At 38.3% G+C, this 18,523-nt stretch overlaps 1 protein-coding gene across 7 annotated transcripts in view; it reads right to left on the reverse strand.

Annotated features, from left to right (window-relative positions):
- FARP2 (FERM, ARH/RhoGEF and pleckstrin domain protein 2) overlaps window positions 1–18,523 on the reverse strand; it is a 71,785-nt gene that overhangs the window by 30,071 nt on the left and 23,191 nt on the right. For 6 of the 7 annotated variants that reach the window (XR_011811502.1, XR_011811503.1, XM_072042653.1 and 3 more), the window contains exons 4-9: window positions 18,271–18,313; window positions 13,929–14,007; window positions 12,040–12,137; window positions 9,616–9,730; window positions 1,794–1,941; window positions 1,216–1,311 (exon numbers count right to left, since the gene is read on the reverse strand). Coding sequence is in view for 5 of the 7 variants with exons in the window: in XM_072042653.1 (XP_071898754.1) it covers window positions 1,216–1,311; window positions 1,794–1,941; window positions 9,616–9,730; window positions 12,040–12,137; window positions 13,929–14,007; window positions 18,271–18,313 (579 nt within the window). In the remaining 2 variants the exon portion in view is untranslated. The remainder of the gene's footprint in view (window positions 1–1,215; window positions 1,312–1,793; window positions 1,942–9,615; window positions 9,731–12,039; window positions 12,138–13,928; window positions 14,008–18,270; window positions 18,314–18,523) is intronic. The other variant, XM_072042652.1, reaches the window with a different exon arrangement.

Below are 18,523 nucleotides of genomic sequence, written 5' to 3' on the forward strand. Positions count from 1 at the left end.
ATCTTTAATAGCTTTCAAAAATATTTGTTAACATGGAAAATGGAAAAATGCTTAAAATGCACTCATCTAAGACTTTAGTAGCATGCTGGTTATATTCCATGTTAAGAAACACTGATTGTAAAATTTGCAATTTGAAAGAAATTAAAATATTGAAGTGAATAATTAGTGATTTTAAAGTATTTTTTCCTTAGAAGTTCTGATGTTTGCCTTTCACTTCATGAGATTTGGAAGAGGCAGGAAAATGTTGCATACATCAGAATAAAGTTATCACATAACGTTTCTGAGGGTCTCTTTGGGAGACATACGCAGCCAACCTGTCCCATTTCAAATTTCTGAACTACACATACCTATTTGATGCCCATATTTTTTTTTTTTCCATTCTAATACAACCCTAAGTTGAACGTAAACCCGTATTACAGTATGGAAGTAACAAAGGAAGCACCAGTAACTTTGATGACATCCGCAATAAAAAACATCTATTGTAAATCAGCCAAGCATGAAAAATAACACTTCTGCTATACAGAAATATAAAAAAGATAAGGCTGTAGTAAGAGCAATCACGTAGATCTTAAGAGTAAGCTCCAACAACATAATCTCAGCCAACTACTGTTTCCTGAGGCATATCACGTTACTTCATTCATATTTGAATCAAGAGATTCTGTACCAGATTTTTTTTTTTATTATTCAAGCAGCTTATATTCAACAAGTTCCTGAATAAAACAGTCATAGAAAGTAAATGCCTTTTGTATCAGCTGTGTACTAGATAGTTCTCCTAAGGAGCTACAGTCAAAAGCACTCCCTAGCACATTTTTATCTGAAATAGAAAGATTTACTATGTCAGTGCTTAAGTTAGCTCAGCTCAGTTTGACTATAATGGAACAGCGGGCTCATATAAGCCATTTATATCCAAGAAAAATATTAAATACAACTTTTTCAGAGTAAAAGTACACAGGACACACCAAATACTTGATTTTAATGGTTTTTCTGTCATATTTACACATGTGTATGCCTATGGCAGAGATACAATGAGGCTGATACACAAAGCTAGAATTGTTGATAAGACATGTGAGTGAAAAAGTAAAGATTTTTATTTGAATAGTGAAGCCAAGCCTAGTTCTCTGAAAATTATTTAAAAATTAAAAACTCTAAAATTTTTCAGAATGAAAAAAATAGTGTTTTCAACACTGACAAGTCTGTTATTATGACAGAACTTACACAGACCTCTGGGTGGAGTTTAATAAGGAATCGTTTCCTCTTGAAGCTTAGTTTTCGGACCTTTGACCAGTTAAAGGTATTGATTTTTGTATTGCCCTGAAATGAAACAATAATAGTTAAAAGTTTGCAAAAGTTTCAGAAGAGCAACAAAGTTCTGATGCAGACATACAGATACATGCATGCGCACACACACCCCATCCCATTCTGTTCAATTCTTATTTCTTGTAATAATATCCTGTTAAGCAATGTTATCTTTTAGTACAAGACTAACTACAAAGCCTACGATGTTTGTGTCTCTCTGAGCAGGCACTAGAAAACTGAATGGAAACCCAGGAAGCTGGAATGGAAAATAATTTTGCAACCCCATAGATATTCAGGATATCTTATGGTACAAACAAGATTAGGGTTTTTACTGTATTTTACTTAATACAATAATATGTGGGCCTAAATGATACTTTGTTGACCATAAAAAATGTGCTAGATTTTGCAATCAGACACACTTGTAATTAAAATGAGACTTACTCCCAAGACACGCTAATGAAGAGACAGATGCACCTGGTAGGCTCTGCCCACCTTACCTGGAATACCAGCACACCCATGTGTGAAACAGCTAGGTTAATTTTTGTGCCCTCACGGTCAGATGCAAGGTGAAATCTGATGCCATACATCTCCAGTTTCCGAGCAATTTCAAGCACCTGGAAGTCTGATTCAGCAGGAGTTTGACCTCTGTCATGAAGAAGAAAAAGAAAGTTTTAAGATGGATTTGGTTGTACAACACTGACAACATAGCTAAAATACTGAAGTCATGACTCTGGCACTAAAGCAGAATTTTCTGTCTAATCCAGTTTGGCAGTTTCACTTCACATTAAGTACTATAATGAGACTTTTTTTAATAGGAGGAACATGCAACTGCAGATGACCAACCTAAAACGTCCCACAGATCAAGGCACTGAAACAAATGCTAACTAGTTCAGCTTCAGCTTTTTCAATTTCAGAACAATGAAGTTCAGCAAATGAGAATTCAATCCACAATACCCATTATTCTTCTTGCTTGTACACACACTAATATTAACCAGACTAAAAGTGAGAGATGGAAGTCTTACGTAACCAGCATGACAAAAACAAAGCAAACACTGCAAGAGTTTCAGGTAGGGTTTCAGGATTGCATTAGAACTATTACGCTAGCACGTCTGGGTGTAAACCTTTCCCCCAGTCTTAGGTGTTTTATTTCCTCCTTGTCAGGGAATCAAGAGAAGGATTTTTAGAATTGTTTCTGAAGTATCATCTGTTGTTGAAATAACGTTGAAACCATGGGGAAGATCTATACAAACACAGCATCCCCTTTCTGAGCATGCACAAAGTCCAAGCAAGTAGGGAGAATATTACAGATCCTGTCAAGCACCAGTCACAGATTTTGCATCCATTTATTTCCCTAAGTAAGTTTGCTAAGTCCAACAAATGAAAATTTATTTTCCTGTACTACAGCACATCCAGTATTTTCTTTTCCCACACATTTTTCTCCACGAGGGGGAGTTTGCTGGGTTTCTGCACATTTTCCTGCTAGTGCCTCATGAGCAGCAGGCTTGCTGCAAGCAGGGGTGGCTGCAGTCAGGCTCCTCTGCACAGTGAACACAGGAGCAGGGGAACCCTTCGAGCTGGAGACATGGAGCAACTAAAACACCTCTTGGCCCTGACACACAGGTGGGGCAGGGCTCTCAAGCCACAGAGACAGTAATTGTGAGGGCCAGGACACCAAAATATGGACCACCCCAAAATGTAGCTCTTAAAAGCACCCACTGAAATACCAGTTCTTATATTGGTGAGGCGTTTTCCTTATGATTCAAAACTGCTTGAATCATTCTGGGTGGGTCCAGACTGGAGTTTTGGGATACTCGGAGAGGAAACAGAGGCTGCTGTGGAGATTAAGGAGCTCTTGCTGTACAAAGTACTCCCATTAAGCTGCAAAATAAGAAAGTCCTTGATGCAAACAGAAGCTTGTTGGCTCACTGACTGCCTATGGCAGTCCCTAAACTAAAAGCCTGGCAAGACAATGCTGCAGGCCAATTTGGGGCATAAACATGGTCCAGGAGAACAGGCTGTGACAGTGAGGCTGAAGGCCTTCTCCAGCACCAACACCGCAGCACCACAAGCAGCACAGCTGCTGCTGGGGCACTGGTTGGCAGGACTGCATCAGCTGCAGCCATATGCGGGACATCACCGTCTCCCTGCTGAAAATGATGAGAAATACCAAATTACATTACTTCCAAGCACGAGCTAGAGCTACAGCAGCCATCGACGCTCGTGCACTGGTGGAACTGTCCCTGCAGCACACAAGTTTGCTAGGATAAATGTAATGCCACAAGGGAGACATGGGAGTAAAAACCGATGATTATTCTATTTAGGACCAATTAGGGCAGAAACCAGGTTAGATTCCTGCACACACGGTCAAAGACAAGTTTTTAAAATCCCGTTTCCAAGGACTTGCCTTCCTTGCATAAATGTCTTCCAGCTCATTAAAACAGATGACAAACCATTTATCCCATGATCTATTTTTGTGTACCACGTAATACCAACCAACACATCAGTTCCAAATAATTTTGCTGCTACCCTGGCTTGCCTTCCTACACATTCTCCTTCTACCTATCTATAGCCATCTTTTAGATTAAACCGCTTTCTTTTAAATACAAATGGAGAATGTTGAAGTAAATGGTTATTAACGTTTCAATGTAGTAAAACAGGAGTGACTACAATATTTATATTAACTGCATGTGAGAAATTCATGTCTCAAACTCAGAGACAGTCAAGAAACTTACTTGTTATAACATTTTTTAAATGGGGGTTAGAAGAAATAATGCTTCCTTGATTCCTAGTATAAAATACTCCTTAGTCTAAAGCACACACATACATAAAAGGGCACTGAGAAAAGTAAGCCTGAAAGCACATACACTTGACGATATGATTTCAACAGTTTTCCATTGCCTTATTCATTCTGGAGGAAAAAAAAAATCAAAAACACTACAACAGGAAATCCATTTTGTTTTCTTTTCATTTTTTCCCCACTCTGACTGGAGAAAGCAAGGATTCAGTGAAATTCCTGACTTTGCAAATTCCAACCTTATCCCAATGTCAAAATTATATGACCATGTATGTATAAAGCAATTGTAGAGAACTGTAAAGCACAAAGGAACAAAATTCCAGTTTCAAATGGAAAAATAGATGCCAACCAAACTCCATAAAGAGCAGTGGAGTAGTATTTCAAGCAGTATTAACACCACATATGCTAGTTATGTCTAGGAGCTTAAACTGGTAAAGCAGATTTCTCTTTCCCTTACTGGAATGGGTAATGCTGTAATAAAGCATTTTTATACCGGCTTTAAGCATTACTAGCATTTCTTCCAGATTCCTTAATGGTGTCAAAATAGCTGCAGTAACATGCTTTCTGTTTATTAAACATACAAGACAAGACAAAAAAGTTAGATCATAAATATTAATTTTGGCCACAGCTTCTTGAATTCCACTCTAGGCACACTGTGCTACCACCCACACTAATTCCTGGTATAATTCTTCTGAATAGAGCTGCGTTAAGAATGAATGCCATGCTTTGTCTTTAGAGAGGATGCTAAGGTTGCTGAGGCTGGAAGGGAAGCAAAAAAACAGTATAAATAGCAACCAGAAAATGTGAAAGTATGTTATTAAAAATGTTGAAGAACTGCCCAGTGTAACTGATGCAGAATGCCTGTGTTTTATGTTCTAATCCATCAGATACAAGCAAGAGCACGGTGCATCTCAGGAACAATAAAGAATTTTTAAAGGGTGTCCTCATACACAAAACCTGCCCGTACCTACCAAACAAGGAAGAGTCTGGAGTGGGGAAAGCTAGGAGCGATGCCAAGCAGCTCTCACTGCACAACAAACGTTTACAAATGAGGAGCAGTTTCAGAGTAATTACCCTTAGATGTTTGCTGGAGACTAAGCTGTACAGACCAGCCTGAAAACAATCTGGTCTAATTTTGTTCATCCATTAAGCAGATAAATCTGCTTAGTCTTCCCCAGGTCAATGGACAACAGACTACCTTTTACAAGTATTCTCCAGCAAAAACTGCTGTCAGTGCAATAGGTTTTAATACAAAGGTTCCTTACACACTCATCTAGACAAATATTTGTGAAGTGTTACAATATTCATGTGGCAATCAGGACAATTGCTTCAAATCATGCTGCTAAATGTTCTGTGATGTAGAGAGCTTTTAAAAATCAGTGATTAATACAGAATTTTAAAGATCACATAATCAAAATGCTGTATTTTCACAGATCGTTTAGGCTATGAAGCAATCTAAAATTACAGTTTTCTAATTTACAATTTATGATCATCCTGGTTTCTAAATAATTTAAATCACAGACAACCAGGCTAACATGTTGTGAAAGTACACGAGGGTTAACAGCAAACGGAAGTAGATATAAATCTAACAAATCTTCTGTTTCTTTCCTGACACATACACACAAAAATCAGAGCCATTTGAAGGCAAGCATATTATGTTAAAAGAGAAATCCATCAAGCAAAACAGAATCTACACTTCTCTTCAGGTATCCACTCTCTGATGTTTAATTCTGGACTAAATCACCTCCCAGCAAGCACTCTACTTTCATTACTTGCAGGAAGGCAGAAAGCATTAGATTTTGAGTGTTTGGGACACCTGGATTTAACTGTACAACCACTAACACAGCATCTTCAGAGCATAAACATACCATACAAGTAAAGTAGGTCGAGTTAATTCAGACTCTCGCCAAAGCAAATAAGTAACATGCTGTACCAAAAATACAACTCATCTTGTTTACTGCAAAGTTAAATATAAAACCCATGTTTTCATATTTCTGAAAGTAAAAAATAAGTATTTGAAAAATAAATTAAAAAAGCATCTTTAATAGAAGATAAGCTTAGAATCCCATCTTTCTGAATACAACCTCCTCAACAGATTTGCCCTTCTTCTGATACAGAACAGAAGGCTCTGTTGTATTCCTTCTCTGTCGGTCCTAATCGTTACGGTGAAGCTATGTGACATCAAAACACAACTTTCTAATGTGAGGAGACACACCACAGTGCCATCCACAGAGATGAAGCACCCCCTGCAAAGCCATATGTATCCTCCCATGTTCACAACTCACGTAGGGTGCCAGAAGGAATCCTGCTGTGACTCCAGCCTGAGAAAGCCAGATCGACGCTCGCAGATGGGTTTTGCACAGAAAACGACAGCACACTGGCATATGAGTAAGAGTGTTTAAAATTAAGTAAGGGCTGCAGAGCAGAGACACAGAAAGAGATGAGATGATGCAGCAGTGATCTGGAGATAAGCCATCTCATCAGAAATGGGTTCCCTTTTCTGGAGGCTAAACTTAGGAGATGTCTCTTTCAAAAGTAATCATTAGCAGAAGAAAACAGCAGTCTGACGAAGATAACCAGGGGGGGAAATAAGGTGAAATGAAGGAAACAAAGAGTGAAAAGAAAACCCCAAAACAAAACAAAAAAAGCAAAAGGTGTGATAAAAAAGAGAAGAGAGATTTTGCTCATTTAGCAGAACTTCACATTGGCAGGAAGGAGACAAATGGATAAGGTCCATGCTTCCACTTGCTCCTTGTAATGTGGAAATGTGGAAAAATATGTGCAAACTCTGAGGAAGTGTGGGACCTTCACAACTCTTACTAAAAATGGAAAAGGGTGGCCAATACTCACTGGGTAAGGAAAGAGAGAGGAGACGCGTAAGGAAGTCCTGGCTATTTTTAGGATCGCAATGCTTCCAAAATTAAATCTGTGTTAAGAAAAATTTTCCAAAGAAGCAAGGAGATTTAAAGCATGCCTTGACGCTACTCAGGTATCACTGACATTTGACTAACATTTTCTAACCTAAATGCTTATAATCTGAAATGCTTTGAATGCATGCTTCTAAAAACATGGTTTTAAAGGAAGGTTTGCCATCATTTCAACAATATGGTTATGTTAGACACACTTATTAAAGTAATGAAAAGTACACTTATGAAGCAAGAAATCTTTTCGCTTTAACTTTCCTCTTTTTCCTCTTACACGAAACTATAAAATTTCCTTTATTGTATAGAATGATAAAAAATAGCTGGTTTGGGGAGGGGAAAAGAAAAGAAAAAAGAAGAAAAGCCCAAGGTTAATTAAAAAAAATACCCATCCCTGACTTAGGACAGACACTGCCTTTCTGTCAAGAAAAGCAAAACAAAATTGCAATCAAGCAGAAGCAATTCAATCAGATCCAGCCACACGACCAATCAAAGACTGTTTATGGTCTATTTATCCCAAAACTAAAATCTCACTTATTTCATCTCTAATTTGAAAGCCTTCAGCCTATAACACACAACATTATCAAAGCCCTCCTTGAACCTATTTGTAGCTTCACAACATCTTGCAGCAGTAAGTTCTACAAGGTCATTATGAGTTGTAAGAAAAGGATGTTCCTTGTTTTCTTTTAGTTTGCTTTGAATCTATTTGCTGACTTGTTTCAGCACTTCTCTCTTGACATGAGAAATAACGAAATATTTCTGTGCAGTAAATGATTTTCCTCCCCCAACTACCTTTTCCCATGAGTCCTAGCACACATTTTAATTTCCTTCAAAAAGTACTTCAAATTACTTTAGAATTACATTCAGTTTGTTCCTTAATAATTCCCACCCACACCTCAAAGGTTCAAAAGCAGAAAACAACTAACAAATATCTTACTTCATCAAGATTCAACAAAGCTGAAATTCCATATGTATTGATAATCAGAAATCTACAACTGCAATTAATTACTAAAATTGCCAGGAACTGCTTTTTTAATATTATGCAATGTATCTTAACCTTAAATACAGGCTCTGCCCTGAAAAACTGCCTTGTTCTGTCTTAAAAGTCTGTCAGCAACAATCCCCAAGTGTACCTAAGCAGAGTGAAAGGAAAATTAAAGTTTCTAATAATTTATTTTGATTATGATTCATAACCACGAGCATTAAATCGCATGTGTTGATATTTATACCTTATAAAAGCACTTCAAATTGCTAAATCCTAATACACAAGATCTCAAAAATTACAGAAAAGACAGACCTATCAGGTGAAATCAAGCTTCTATCACCATTTTATTAAACACCTCAGTATTTACCCTGTCAACTCTGAGAACTGCATGAGTGAGGTTAGAAGACCAGTCACGACAGGTAATAGTCTGAAATTTCTTATCAATGTTAGCACTGCATGCCTAAAAAGATTAAGAAGAACATAGTTGTAGCAAATCTAGGTCATGAAGTGCAAACACTGATTTTGGTTGCAACGGAACCTCTTCACTGGTGGACTTTTCTTTCATCAGCACCATGTCTCCCTTATACTCCAAATCATTTTACTTCTCAAAATACTTGACTAAGTATATCTTCAAATTTTAAGACCAGCTAAACAAGACTGAAGACATATGACCTACCTGTATTGTACACATGCGATGTGGGAGAAGTGGACATTTCTAATAATGAAGCATTCATTTTTGCAGTTCCTGACTGTCTTCAAATTAATTTTATATTTGTGGTGAATAACTCCTTTGTCCCTAATACACTTTAATTATTTCAAAAATACTTTGACTGCTATATCAGGTATTGCATAAATTCTGATGAAAGTTATTTCTCCCCTACCTCCTCTATCCTTCTCCATTTTCTTCATGCTTTAAAGAGTACAATGTAATCTATTTCTAATTAGACAAAAGCAAGACACACGTACTTGGCAAGTTAAACTTAACCTTTGCAAACCTGAAATTCTGAAGAATTACAAACCATTATTACAAGCTCGTGATAGGTTTCTTTGCCGTTTTAATAAAAGTACACTGTAATATTACTTGAGAAAAGCTTTTGCCCAACAACTATGGCCTCTTCTCCTATCTTTCCCGCTCTCATAGCCATACTACAATTAATACACATTTAATTTGTGTAACAAAAAACATTCACTTTTGCTATCACCTGTCCTCTTATAAATGCCCACTATTCTACCAAATGTCCAGTGGATTTGGAAAAGTGTAGAAGTTTAAACAACGCTCTCATTGTGGCTTTCCTCTTGCCATAAGCCTTTAATTTAAGCCACATGTGTATGGGAAACTCAGCACACACAAACCTGTAGACAGCCCTCAGACAAACTGTCTTGTTCTCCCAGTTTAAATAGCTTCATCGCTATATTCACACATAAAACAGACTAAAACATGTTAAAGCTGCTAATTTAAAAAGAATCAATAGTACCTATTGCGACATCCATCCTTTCTAATTAGATAACTGGTGTTCAACACATGCATTTTAACGCCATCCTATCACACAGAGTACTCTTTCTCCAGCAAGCCAGTGTGCCAGCTCCCCAGCTCCATGTCCCTGGTGCCCCTCACTTACACATGCTTCCTGTGGAACTCCAAGATCTTCCCTTGGATTCTTTCCTGGTTTGGCAAATACTGGTTTGTTTTTAGGTGTTCCCGATCCTCTGATTCATCGAAATCCCCTATTTCAGCTATTACAGAAAATAAAACAATGTTAAAATACAAAGAAGCAATGGAAAAGGAACAAGGACAGAAAATACTTCATAAGGACCTGGGAGAGACCCCCAAGAGCTGGACTATATTTTCCTTTCAGCATTTCCAGTTTGTGTATTACACTTTGTATCCAGCTTCACTTTACAAAACGGACACATCTACCGCAACCAGACTTTCTGGAGGTTACAGCAGCACTTGAACATTGCTTGAAAAACAGACTTGTTTAAAGTCAGGGACTCTCAGAAAAACTCAGTTGTCTAAACATGCCTTCTTTGCAAATGCCTCACACCACACCTGCGTTTTTTTTTGTGTTTTTTTTTTTTTTGTTTGTTTTGTTTTTGTTTTGTTTTTAATATACATAACAATAGTTATGGATAATCCTACTTGGTAGGATTTATTAAATTAAATTTAATTTTGGACCGTTCCTAAAATTTAACACACAGCAAGAAGGAAAGCAGTCTTGTGTCTCTCTATAAACTGATGTAACTGATGTATAAAAGATGTAAGACAGTGCCTACATCTGGATTTTTGGCCTCCTCTTCACATATCCACACTTTTCAGAAATGACCTGGTAGATTTAGGAAGAGATTTGCAGAAAAGAAAAAAAGATTTAAAAGTATGGAACAGCTTCCATCTAATAAAACATGAAAGAGACCAGAAGTCATTTACTTGGAAAAGAATAGCATTAGGCACACAGGACTTAGAGCAGATGTATATAAAACTACAATTTCAATGAAAAAAAAAAAATATATATATATATATATATGAATAAATTTCATAAAATGTTGCATTTTAATTTTATTTGGTAAATTCATAATTGCTGGAAAAGTAAAAAAATAAAGAAAAAAGAAAAAAGAAAAAAGTTTTCCTGTGCAACCTGAAAAATTAAGCTGTGAAGCTCATTTTCACGGGAGGGCGCCAAAAATATAAGCAAATTCAAAAACTAATTTGAGAAATACAACAAAGCAAAGTTCGGTAAGGGAAACAGAGATACGGAGTCAATCTGACTTTGAAAGGTCACATGCAAAGAATGTTGGATGGATGCAGTAATGGAAGTATCACCAGATGCTTGTTCTGTTTCCCATGTCTTCCCCAGAGCATCTGCTATTAACTACTGTCAGAGAAAGGAGAGTGGACTACATGAACTAAAAATCTCATCCAACGCAGCTGTTCTTTAACAGAACATGGCAATATCCTGTTTAAAATCAACCCAGCATACAAAACAACAACAAAAACGAAAGGTACTTCTATAAAATAATTTTATGTTAAAAATAATCATTTTCCTTCTTGTTTCTACTTTTCTAGTAGGGTAAGACCAAGATAAGCAAGGCTGGACACTGAGATCTGCTCCACAGCAACATGCTGCCCTGGAATTGTTCCTAAAACTTTTGCAAAGTTTTGACAAATCATTAGCAAATTTTAATTGTGCCACTCGCTAACCACATACATAATACAGTTTTGGTCTTCCAAAAGATAACTAACTAATATTATTATAGTTATGCTTTAATAAACTAATTAGGAGTAGAGAACTAGTAACTACTACGTAGTGCACATATGAAAAGGTATAATTTAAAAGCTTTTGTGTCAAGTAAGCAAGGAGGCACAAAACCCCATTTCTGCAGCTCATATTACAGGTTTGGCTGCTGCTTGAGAGTGCAGGCTAAGCTGAACTCATTTGGTCTCGAAACCAATCAGTCTTTCAACCTGCTTGACTTAAAGGACACATTTTTAGCTCTTTAGCTGCTTACAGACTGAGTAAGCAGAAACATGGAGAGCTCCCAAATCAATTGCTTCCAATTTCCACTTCCACTCCCTCCAAAGAAAAAAGCTGCTGACAACTCTAGTGTTGAACTTGTTCTCTTACATTTCTAGTTTTATTTCTGAAACATCAGCCCAATCTCTGTATGCTCATCACCTTCCAGCCACTGGAAAATTTAGAAACTAACTTCAGGAAGCACTGAGGGAGACAAGAACAGCTGTCTGACAGTGATCCCATTTGCAGAGCCAGAGCAAGACAACATGCAGGGGTTTTGGTTTTGTACAATCTCCTCGAAGCCAAAGTTATCTTGTACATAAATAGCAGCTGCTCCCCACACCAGGAACTAGCTAGCCCTGACTGTAATCCCACTGTTCAAAACAAGCAGGTTTACTGCATGTATGGAAAAGAAACACTGCAAGACAAAAGACCCTTCTAGTTATCAGAGTGCAGGCAAAAACTTCTGTATGCTATTAAATTCAACTTAGCAATAGCAACATCAGCTGATGCCACCACAGTGGCAATACTAACATTGCAAGAGATGAGAGATGAGAAGAGCTGCTGTATTGTCACTGCAGGTTAGTCGTTCTTCTGCCAAGTCCCTCTTGATTTGCAATGCAAACAGATACCTGAAAAGAGAGTAAGAAATACAACCTTGACACGTGAAAGAATTTTAAAACAATTGAACAGTATTTAAAAAGAAAGAAAAAAAGAGCATCTACTAATTCTCCTGCTCTCCAAAAAAACAACATAAAACGGAAGCCTTGCTATGAAGGACATCCAAATAAAACTAAACCCATGACTAATCCAGCTGCGCGGTGCAATTTATCAGTGTAAGTGGAACAAGGAAGCAGAAGGAAAACCACACTCTTTAACCAGCTTGAGTTTTGACGTAACAGCAGCTGTAAATTTTAGCTGGAAAGAAACTTAAGGAAGACTTAAAGTGATTTTATCTATTAGAAGGGAGCTGAGACAACAGTACTGATCCTAGTGCCTTGTTAGGAAAAATATTTTTTGCTCACAATTCATTTACTCAGTGATTGCATTTTCCAGGACAATAATGTCAGCAGTCTATAAAGACAGTAAGAAATTACACTGACTTTTCTTATGCACTATGATAATTTACTAAAGTATTTTCCAAAACACTGGTTAAAGAGGAATAGGTTTATTTGAAAAAATGCAGGGAAAGAAGAAGAACATGGCAGGATCAAAAGTGCAGTGATAAGGACTAACTTAGAATCTAAACTTTTTTTAAATGAATATAATGTTGGCCAGTCTTTTGTGCTTTTCTTTTTTACTTGGAAGAAAGTGCATAAACAGACAGCAGTAAATAGGCAATATCTTATTATTATAAACCTAAACTAATATACTGATCAATATTCTTTAACGAACTATTCAACTATTAAAAATAATTTTAAAGACTTTACAAATATTTAAAATCTCTTAAACAGAGCAAAAGATTTTTTTTAATCAAAACTGATTTTAAAATAATTATGCATTAGATTCTCAAGGCAAAAATATAATAAAACGTATACATTTTGAAAGCTTTTTTTTTTTTTTAAAGTAGCATAAGAAGGTACTACAGACTATCCTATACCATACACTCTGCATTCTGCGTATCTGACTGTGCAATATTGGCTTCTTCAATACAGCTACCATAAAGTGTCTGTATCCTTAATGGCATTATGAAATACCTTGTTGCTCTAAGCTCAGACCAGAATTCCACAATAAATGCTACATAAGTAGAGAAAAAACACAGTTCCTGCTCCAAAAAGGTATACTCTTAAGGGAATTCCTATAAGTAACAGTAATTAAGATAAGAAAACTGGGAGTAAAGGAGACACTTAGGTAACATCAATCATTACAAGAGGCATGTGCATCACAGGAGTTATCATCCTTGTTTGGTCTTAAGTATATCTGAAGGATGACAATAAGGAACCTTTATGAATCTATAAAAAGAATTTCAAACAAACATAGTAAATCTGGAAAACGCATTAAAGATGCTCTCTAAACATTAAAAAAAAAAAAAAGTCCATTTAACAAGCACAGATTTCAAACCACATTCACTGGTGCTAGTGAGTAGTTGGGTCTCCTTAATTTACCAAAGGTTCACCCAAAGTTAGCAACTGGCAAAAGTAACCCATTATAAGCACCAGTAATAAGTCTGAACAGTAAAGCATCTTTGCTAGTTGCAGAATACTTAAAACGTGGACTTCTGCAGTTTAAATGATAAATCATTTATTAAAACATGTACTGATTATTTTATATAGGTCCTGTTTATACATATGGTTTTCCCCTGTACCTTGTCTCTTTTGATACCTGATCTCTTTTGCTTGGAAACAGATGCAATGACCTCCTATTCTTACCTTACTTTTATTCCAGTAGATAATGCAAACCCAATTCTTCAGAAAATACTTTACCTCGTATATTCCTCTTGCAACTGACCCGGGTCTGGTGGGAAAAACTTTACAGCTAGACGAAGCATTGTAGTCTTTGGTCCTATAAGAAAAGTTAGACATTTCACAAAAAAAATATATCTAACTTTGAAATATATTTAACTTTGTAAGCGCATGTATATTATGCTTTCCAACATCCACAGAAATACAACACAAAGTCTAGCCAGCTTTCAGCTTGCCATGGTGGTCCTATGGGGTGTAGATAATCCATATCAATACAGGTACAGCAAAAAGGCTCCTTTTAAAACTATGTTCAATGCCCTGGAAGTATTATAGATGCAAAGTAAAATTATTTTGTGCAACATGAGGACTACAGAACAGCTACTTGGCCATTTTCAAAAGCATCACTGATGATCCTGCAGGACATTCTCAGAATGGGAGGACGGAGCAGCCGCGTTGCACAGCTCCCTGCTGCCCAGGAGGGGAACCCAAGAGCGCAGCTGGACACAGCAGGCTCCCCACAGGGACCAACAGGCATTTGCAGCCCACTGCCAGCATGCCCCTTAAAGCCCACTTCAGCCCTTTTTTGCCATTGAACTCATCAAGCTAGGCAACACGGAAAAAATAATTTAGATTTAAATCTAAACAGAATCTGAGATAACTGGAATTGCCTTTCTCAGCTGCAGCAGCTATTCTTCACCTGGACCCTGGGCTGACCCAGGAGGAAACATCAGGATGGGATCAGCAAGCCCAAGGCAAGGCAAGCTGCCCCCCTGGAGTGCAGCTCCACAAAGTGCTTTGCAGCAAGAAAACCCCACTGTGACCAGCTCCCGTGAACAGCCTCAGCCTCACGCCAGTATTTTTGGAGGATTGTTAGACAGTACCCCAGCCATTCACTTGGCTCTTAGTAGACACCGCTGTTCTGCTCGTTTGTCTGCTTTTAAAGCAGAAAGTTTTTAGTGTTTCGCAGTCAGTCCCAGCAGTAGGACATCTGTGAACAGATTGCCTGCACCAACCCACCAGGGACTGTGGGACGTGGCCCAGGCCCTGCTGCTGGGCTTCAGCCCTGGGCCAGCTGCTCCAGGGAACAGCGAGCCCATTTCTCATTCACACAGATCTGTGCCACAAAGCAGTACCAGTGGGACTGCAAGGAAACAAATCCCAATAAATTCGAAGACCAGGAAATTCTTAGGGAACTCTACAGGCCTCCTGCCTTCTTCCCCCTGACGACTTGAGAGAAATCGTTTTTTTTTGAGATAAATCAGTTTTCTCCTGCTCTCGCGTTCTCAGTTGCCACCAAGAAGGGAGATGTACGATTCTCCATAGGATTTTAACACGTCCATCCTCTCATTTGTTAGCAGAGGGACAATGAATTTTGCTTCCTTCCTTGGAGAACTAACTTTCAGACTACCACAGCCAGCTCGGCCTGAGTTACCAGAGGTTTGGTGAATGAAAAAACTAAACCACTGAACCCTAATTAGAGCATGGTATCTAGAAACAGAGGCTGGAAATGAAACTAGGAAAAGACTTTTAGTGTAGTGCAAGGAAACACCGGACCAGTCTTTACCAAGATGCAGAACGTACTGTAAGAAGCCAAATCTAAAAGCAAACAAACAAACAAAAAAATAGGGAAAAATTACCCTGGAGGTACAGTGACCACACTCTATAAACTGGCAGCTCCTCAGAGATGGTGCCCAAATGCCATCTCCATACTGTGTGCCCATTAGGAAAGCAGGCGTTTGCATCCACACTCATTGCAAAGGAAAACTCAGAAAGACATTTCCATCTAGGCTGCACTTGAGGCATTTCTGATGTGTACTTGTGAGCACCAGCCGTGCCAGAAAGCCCCCAGGGAGGAGGGATGGGGAGGCACCAGCACAAGGGGCTGCCAAGAAAAGGTTCCAGCTCACAGCCTTTACCCCCCCCCCCCGCTGCTCAGAGGAATGATTCATTGCTTCAAGAACCCCCTTAATATTCCCAAACATCTGGAGGAAACCTTTCAAAAATATTACATTTAGACACTAGAGTTGTGGAAAACTGCCAAGTTATTTCCCCTGGAGCAACACTGAGCCGATGCTGAGCACACCTGGAAGCCACACAGCGCCGCACTGAAAAGCCGCATGCAAAACCATTCTTTCCCTCTTGGCTTGGACATGTGAACTGAATCCTTGCTGCAACCCAGCGTCACAAATTCGAAACCCCCTTCCCTGTAAATTGTCCATCCCGGGCAAATTATGCATACATAGTGATTTAAATTTGGATCAAAACATGGAAAACCTTTTCTACTATCAAATTGGTCATTGTCTGACCTGCAGCAGAGTACGTGCAGCATTACAAACGGGCACCGTGGAGATGTCTCTGTGATATACAAACCCCAGAGGCACACGTAACTGCCCCCATGAGACCATAAACCGGAGCACTTCACACACTGCAACGGTTCTGTAATAGAACTGAGTACGTTCCTGCTGAAAGTAATCATGAGATTCAGAACTACGTGCATACAGTTACACAGCGATCTCCATCAGCTCTGTAACCTGTTTGAACTGTATTAACTTAAAAGCCCCGGATAACATCTAGCGTTCTTATACTGCTGTGCTAAAAAAGAAAGTTATAAAGCTAATCCCAAAATTATTAAATTTAAAACCAAACCAAACAAACAAAAAACAACCAAACAAGAACCTTAACAAAACTGTGAAGGCTTTTTATTCAACAGTACTGCTTAAACTCTTCTTTACAAAGATACTCCTAATGCCATCATATGTCTGCTAATGGATTCAATGAAGGAATAGCCTAAATCACTATTTTTGGAATTAACCTTTTAATTGTAAACATTTTCAAGGTGCTCTACAGTCATATTTCAATTTTTAAAACAGCAGAAAGCCAGGAGGGGATTCAACTAGCGGTGAAGAAGGGCTCTCTCCTGACCTACCAAAACTATAGAAATTTAAAATTGGGTTCAAAACATGAGCATGTGACAGACTCCACTGCTTAAGATGACAGATTTTTTTTTAAAGACCACTTTCAAGATCACTGGCAACATAATCTGGGTGGCAGGTCACCAAACAGCCAAGCAGCCATAATTTCTAGCATATCCCCACAGTCTCAGACCATTTTAGGACCATATACGTATTATGAGTGAACTTGTGGCCACTGGCCTATTGTCTAAGGCTGAGTTTCCCCTATTTATAAATAGAAAGCAGAATCCAGGAGTAACCAAGTAGTATCACAGACCTGTGTTCCACCAGATCTCTTGACTAAGACATAACTCCTTCCAGTAGACAGCTATGGAAAAACAAACCCCCCAAAAAAGCCTAACTGCATGGAGTATATAAAAAGATGACACGGCAACATTATATTTTTTAAATGGGAAATGGAGATTTGAAGTGGTCAGGGATGTCAACAGCAGCAAGAAGGACTTCTACATTAGTGACAAAGTGAAGATCAGAGGAAATGTTGGCCCTTTGCTGAATGAAACAGGAGACCTGGCTAAACAGGACAATGAGAAGGCCAAGGTGCTGAATGCCTGCTTTGCCTCAGTCTTTAGCAGCAAGACTGGCTGGCCTTCAAGAATCCCAGGTCCCAGAGACAGGGGAAAGGCTGGAGCAAGGCAGGCGTACCCTGGTGGAAGGGGATCAGGTTGTGGAATACTTGAGCAAATTGGAAATTCATGTGTCCATAGACCCTGAGGGGATGAACACTGAGCAGGGGTTGAATGAGATAGACCCAGAGGTGCCTCCAGCCTCAGCCACACTGTGGCATTCTCCATGCACATGGTTAGAGATCACTACCTCTCAACGAAGCTGTTCCTGAGGAGCCTTCAGAGAATTTCTGACAATAAGAAGGGGAATACCCACCATGTTGAAATTCACTGAATATTAACAAGCTCTGAATTTTGCCTGGCAAGGCAGAACAATGGAGAAGGCAATTGCAGCTTTTGCAGTCTTTGTCAAAGTCAAAGTCAATCATCTCTCAGACAGGATCACGACTGTAGATGTTACCTCCTCGATCACAATGGATTTGAAAATCCAGAATATTCCTTTTTGCTTTTCTCCATTGTAAGACAACACAACTTAGAAAAGCTCACAAACACCAAATGTTATGTTTCACTAACTTAAGACCAGCTGATCCAATCTATTTAGATATTTATCACAGAGAAAGAATCATATGCTCAGTAATTTTCCATTCCACCCACCACATACTACATATTAAAAACATCAGGTTTGCATGCCCAAACAGGAACCATTATCACCCCTACCAAATACAATTTTCAGGGAAGAATAACCAGTAAATCAAGTAGTAATTATGAAAGCAGCCCACATAAAGTAGATGCAAATTAAGAAAAACTTCCTTTTTTAAAACTACTTACTCCGTACTTGTTTAATAACAGGTTTCATAGGCTCCAGCCAAATCTGAAATTAAAGAAAAAAAATTACAAACTGGCATTCATTTGAATACAATAGAAAACATCAAAAGTAAATTCAATTTAAGCAGTACTTAATATATATGCATTTTTTCCTCACTGTAGCAATGCAGCAATTCCTTTGCCTTAAAAAAAAAACAAAAAAAAACTTTCCATTTGAATTTACATTTATCATGTATCAGTACAAAAATCACTGATC

This window comes from Anas platyrhynchos, chromosome 9 (assembly GCF_047663525.1).
Source record: "Anas platyrhynchos isolate ZD024472 breed Pekin duck chromosome 9, IASCAAS_PekinDuck_T2T, whole genome shotgun sequence".
NCBI classification, from domain to species: domain Eukaryota; kingdom Metazoa; phylum Chordata; class Aves; order Anseriformes; family Anatidae; genus Anas; species Anas platyrhynchos.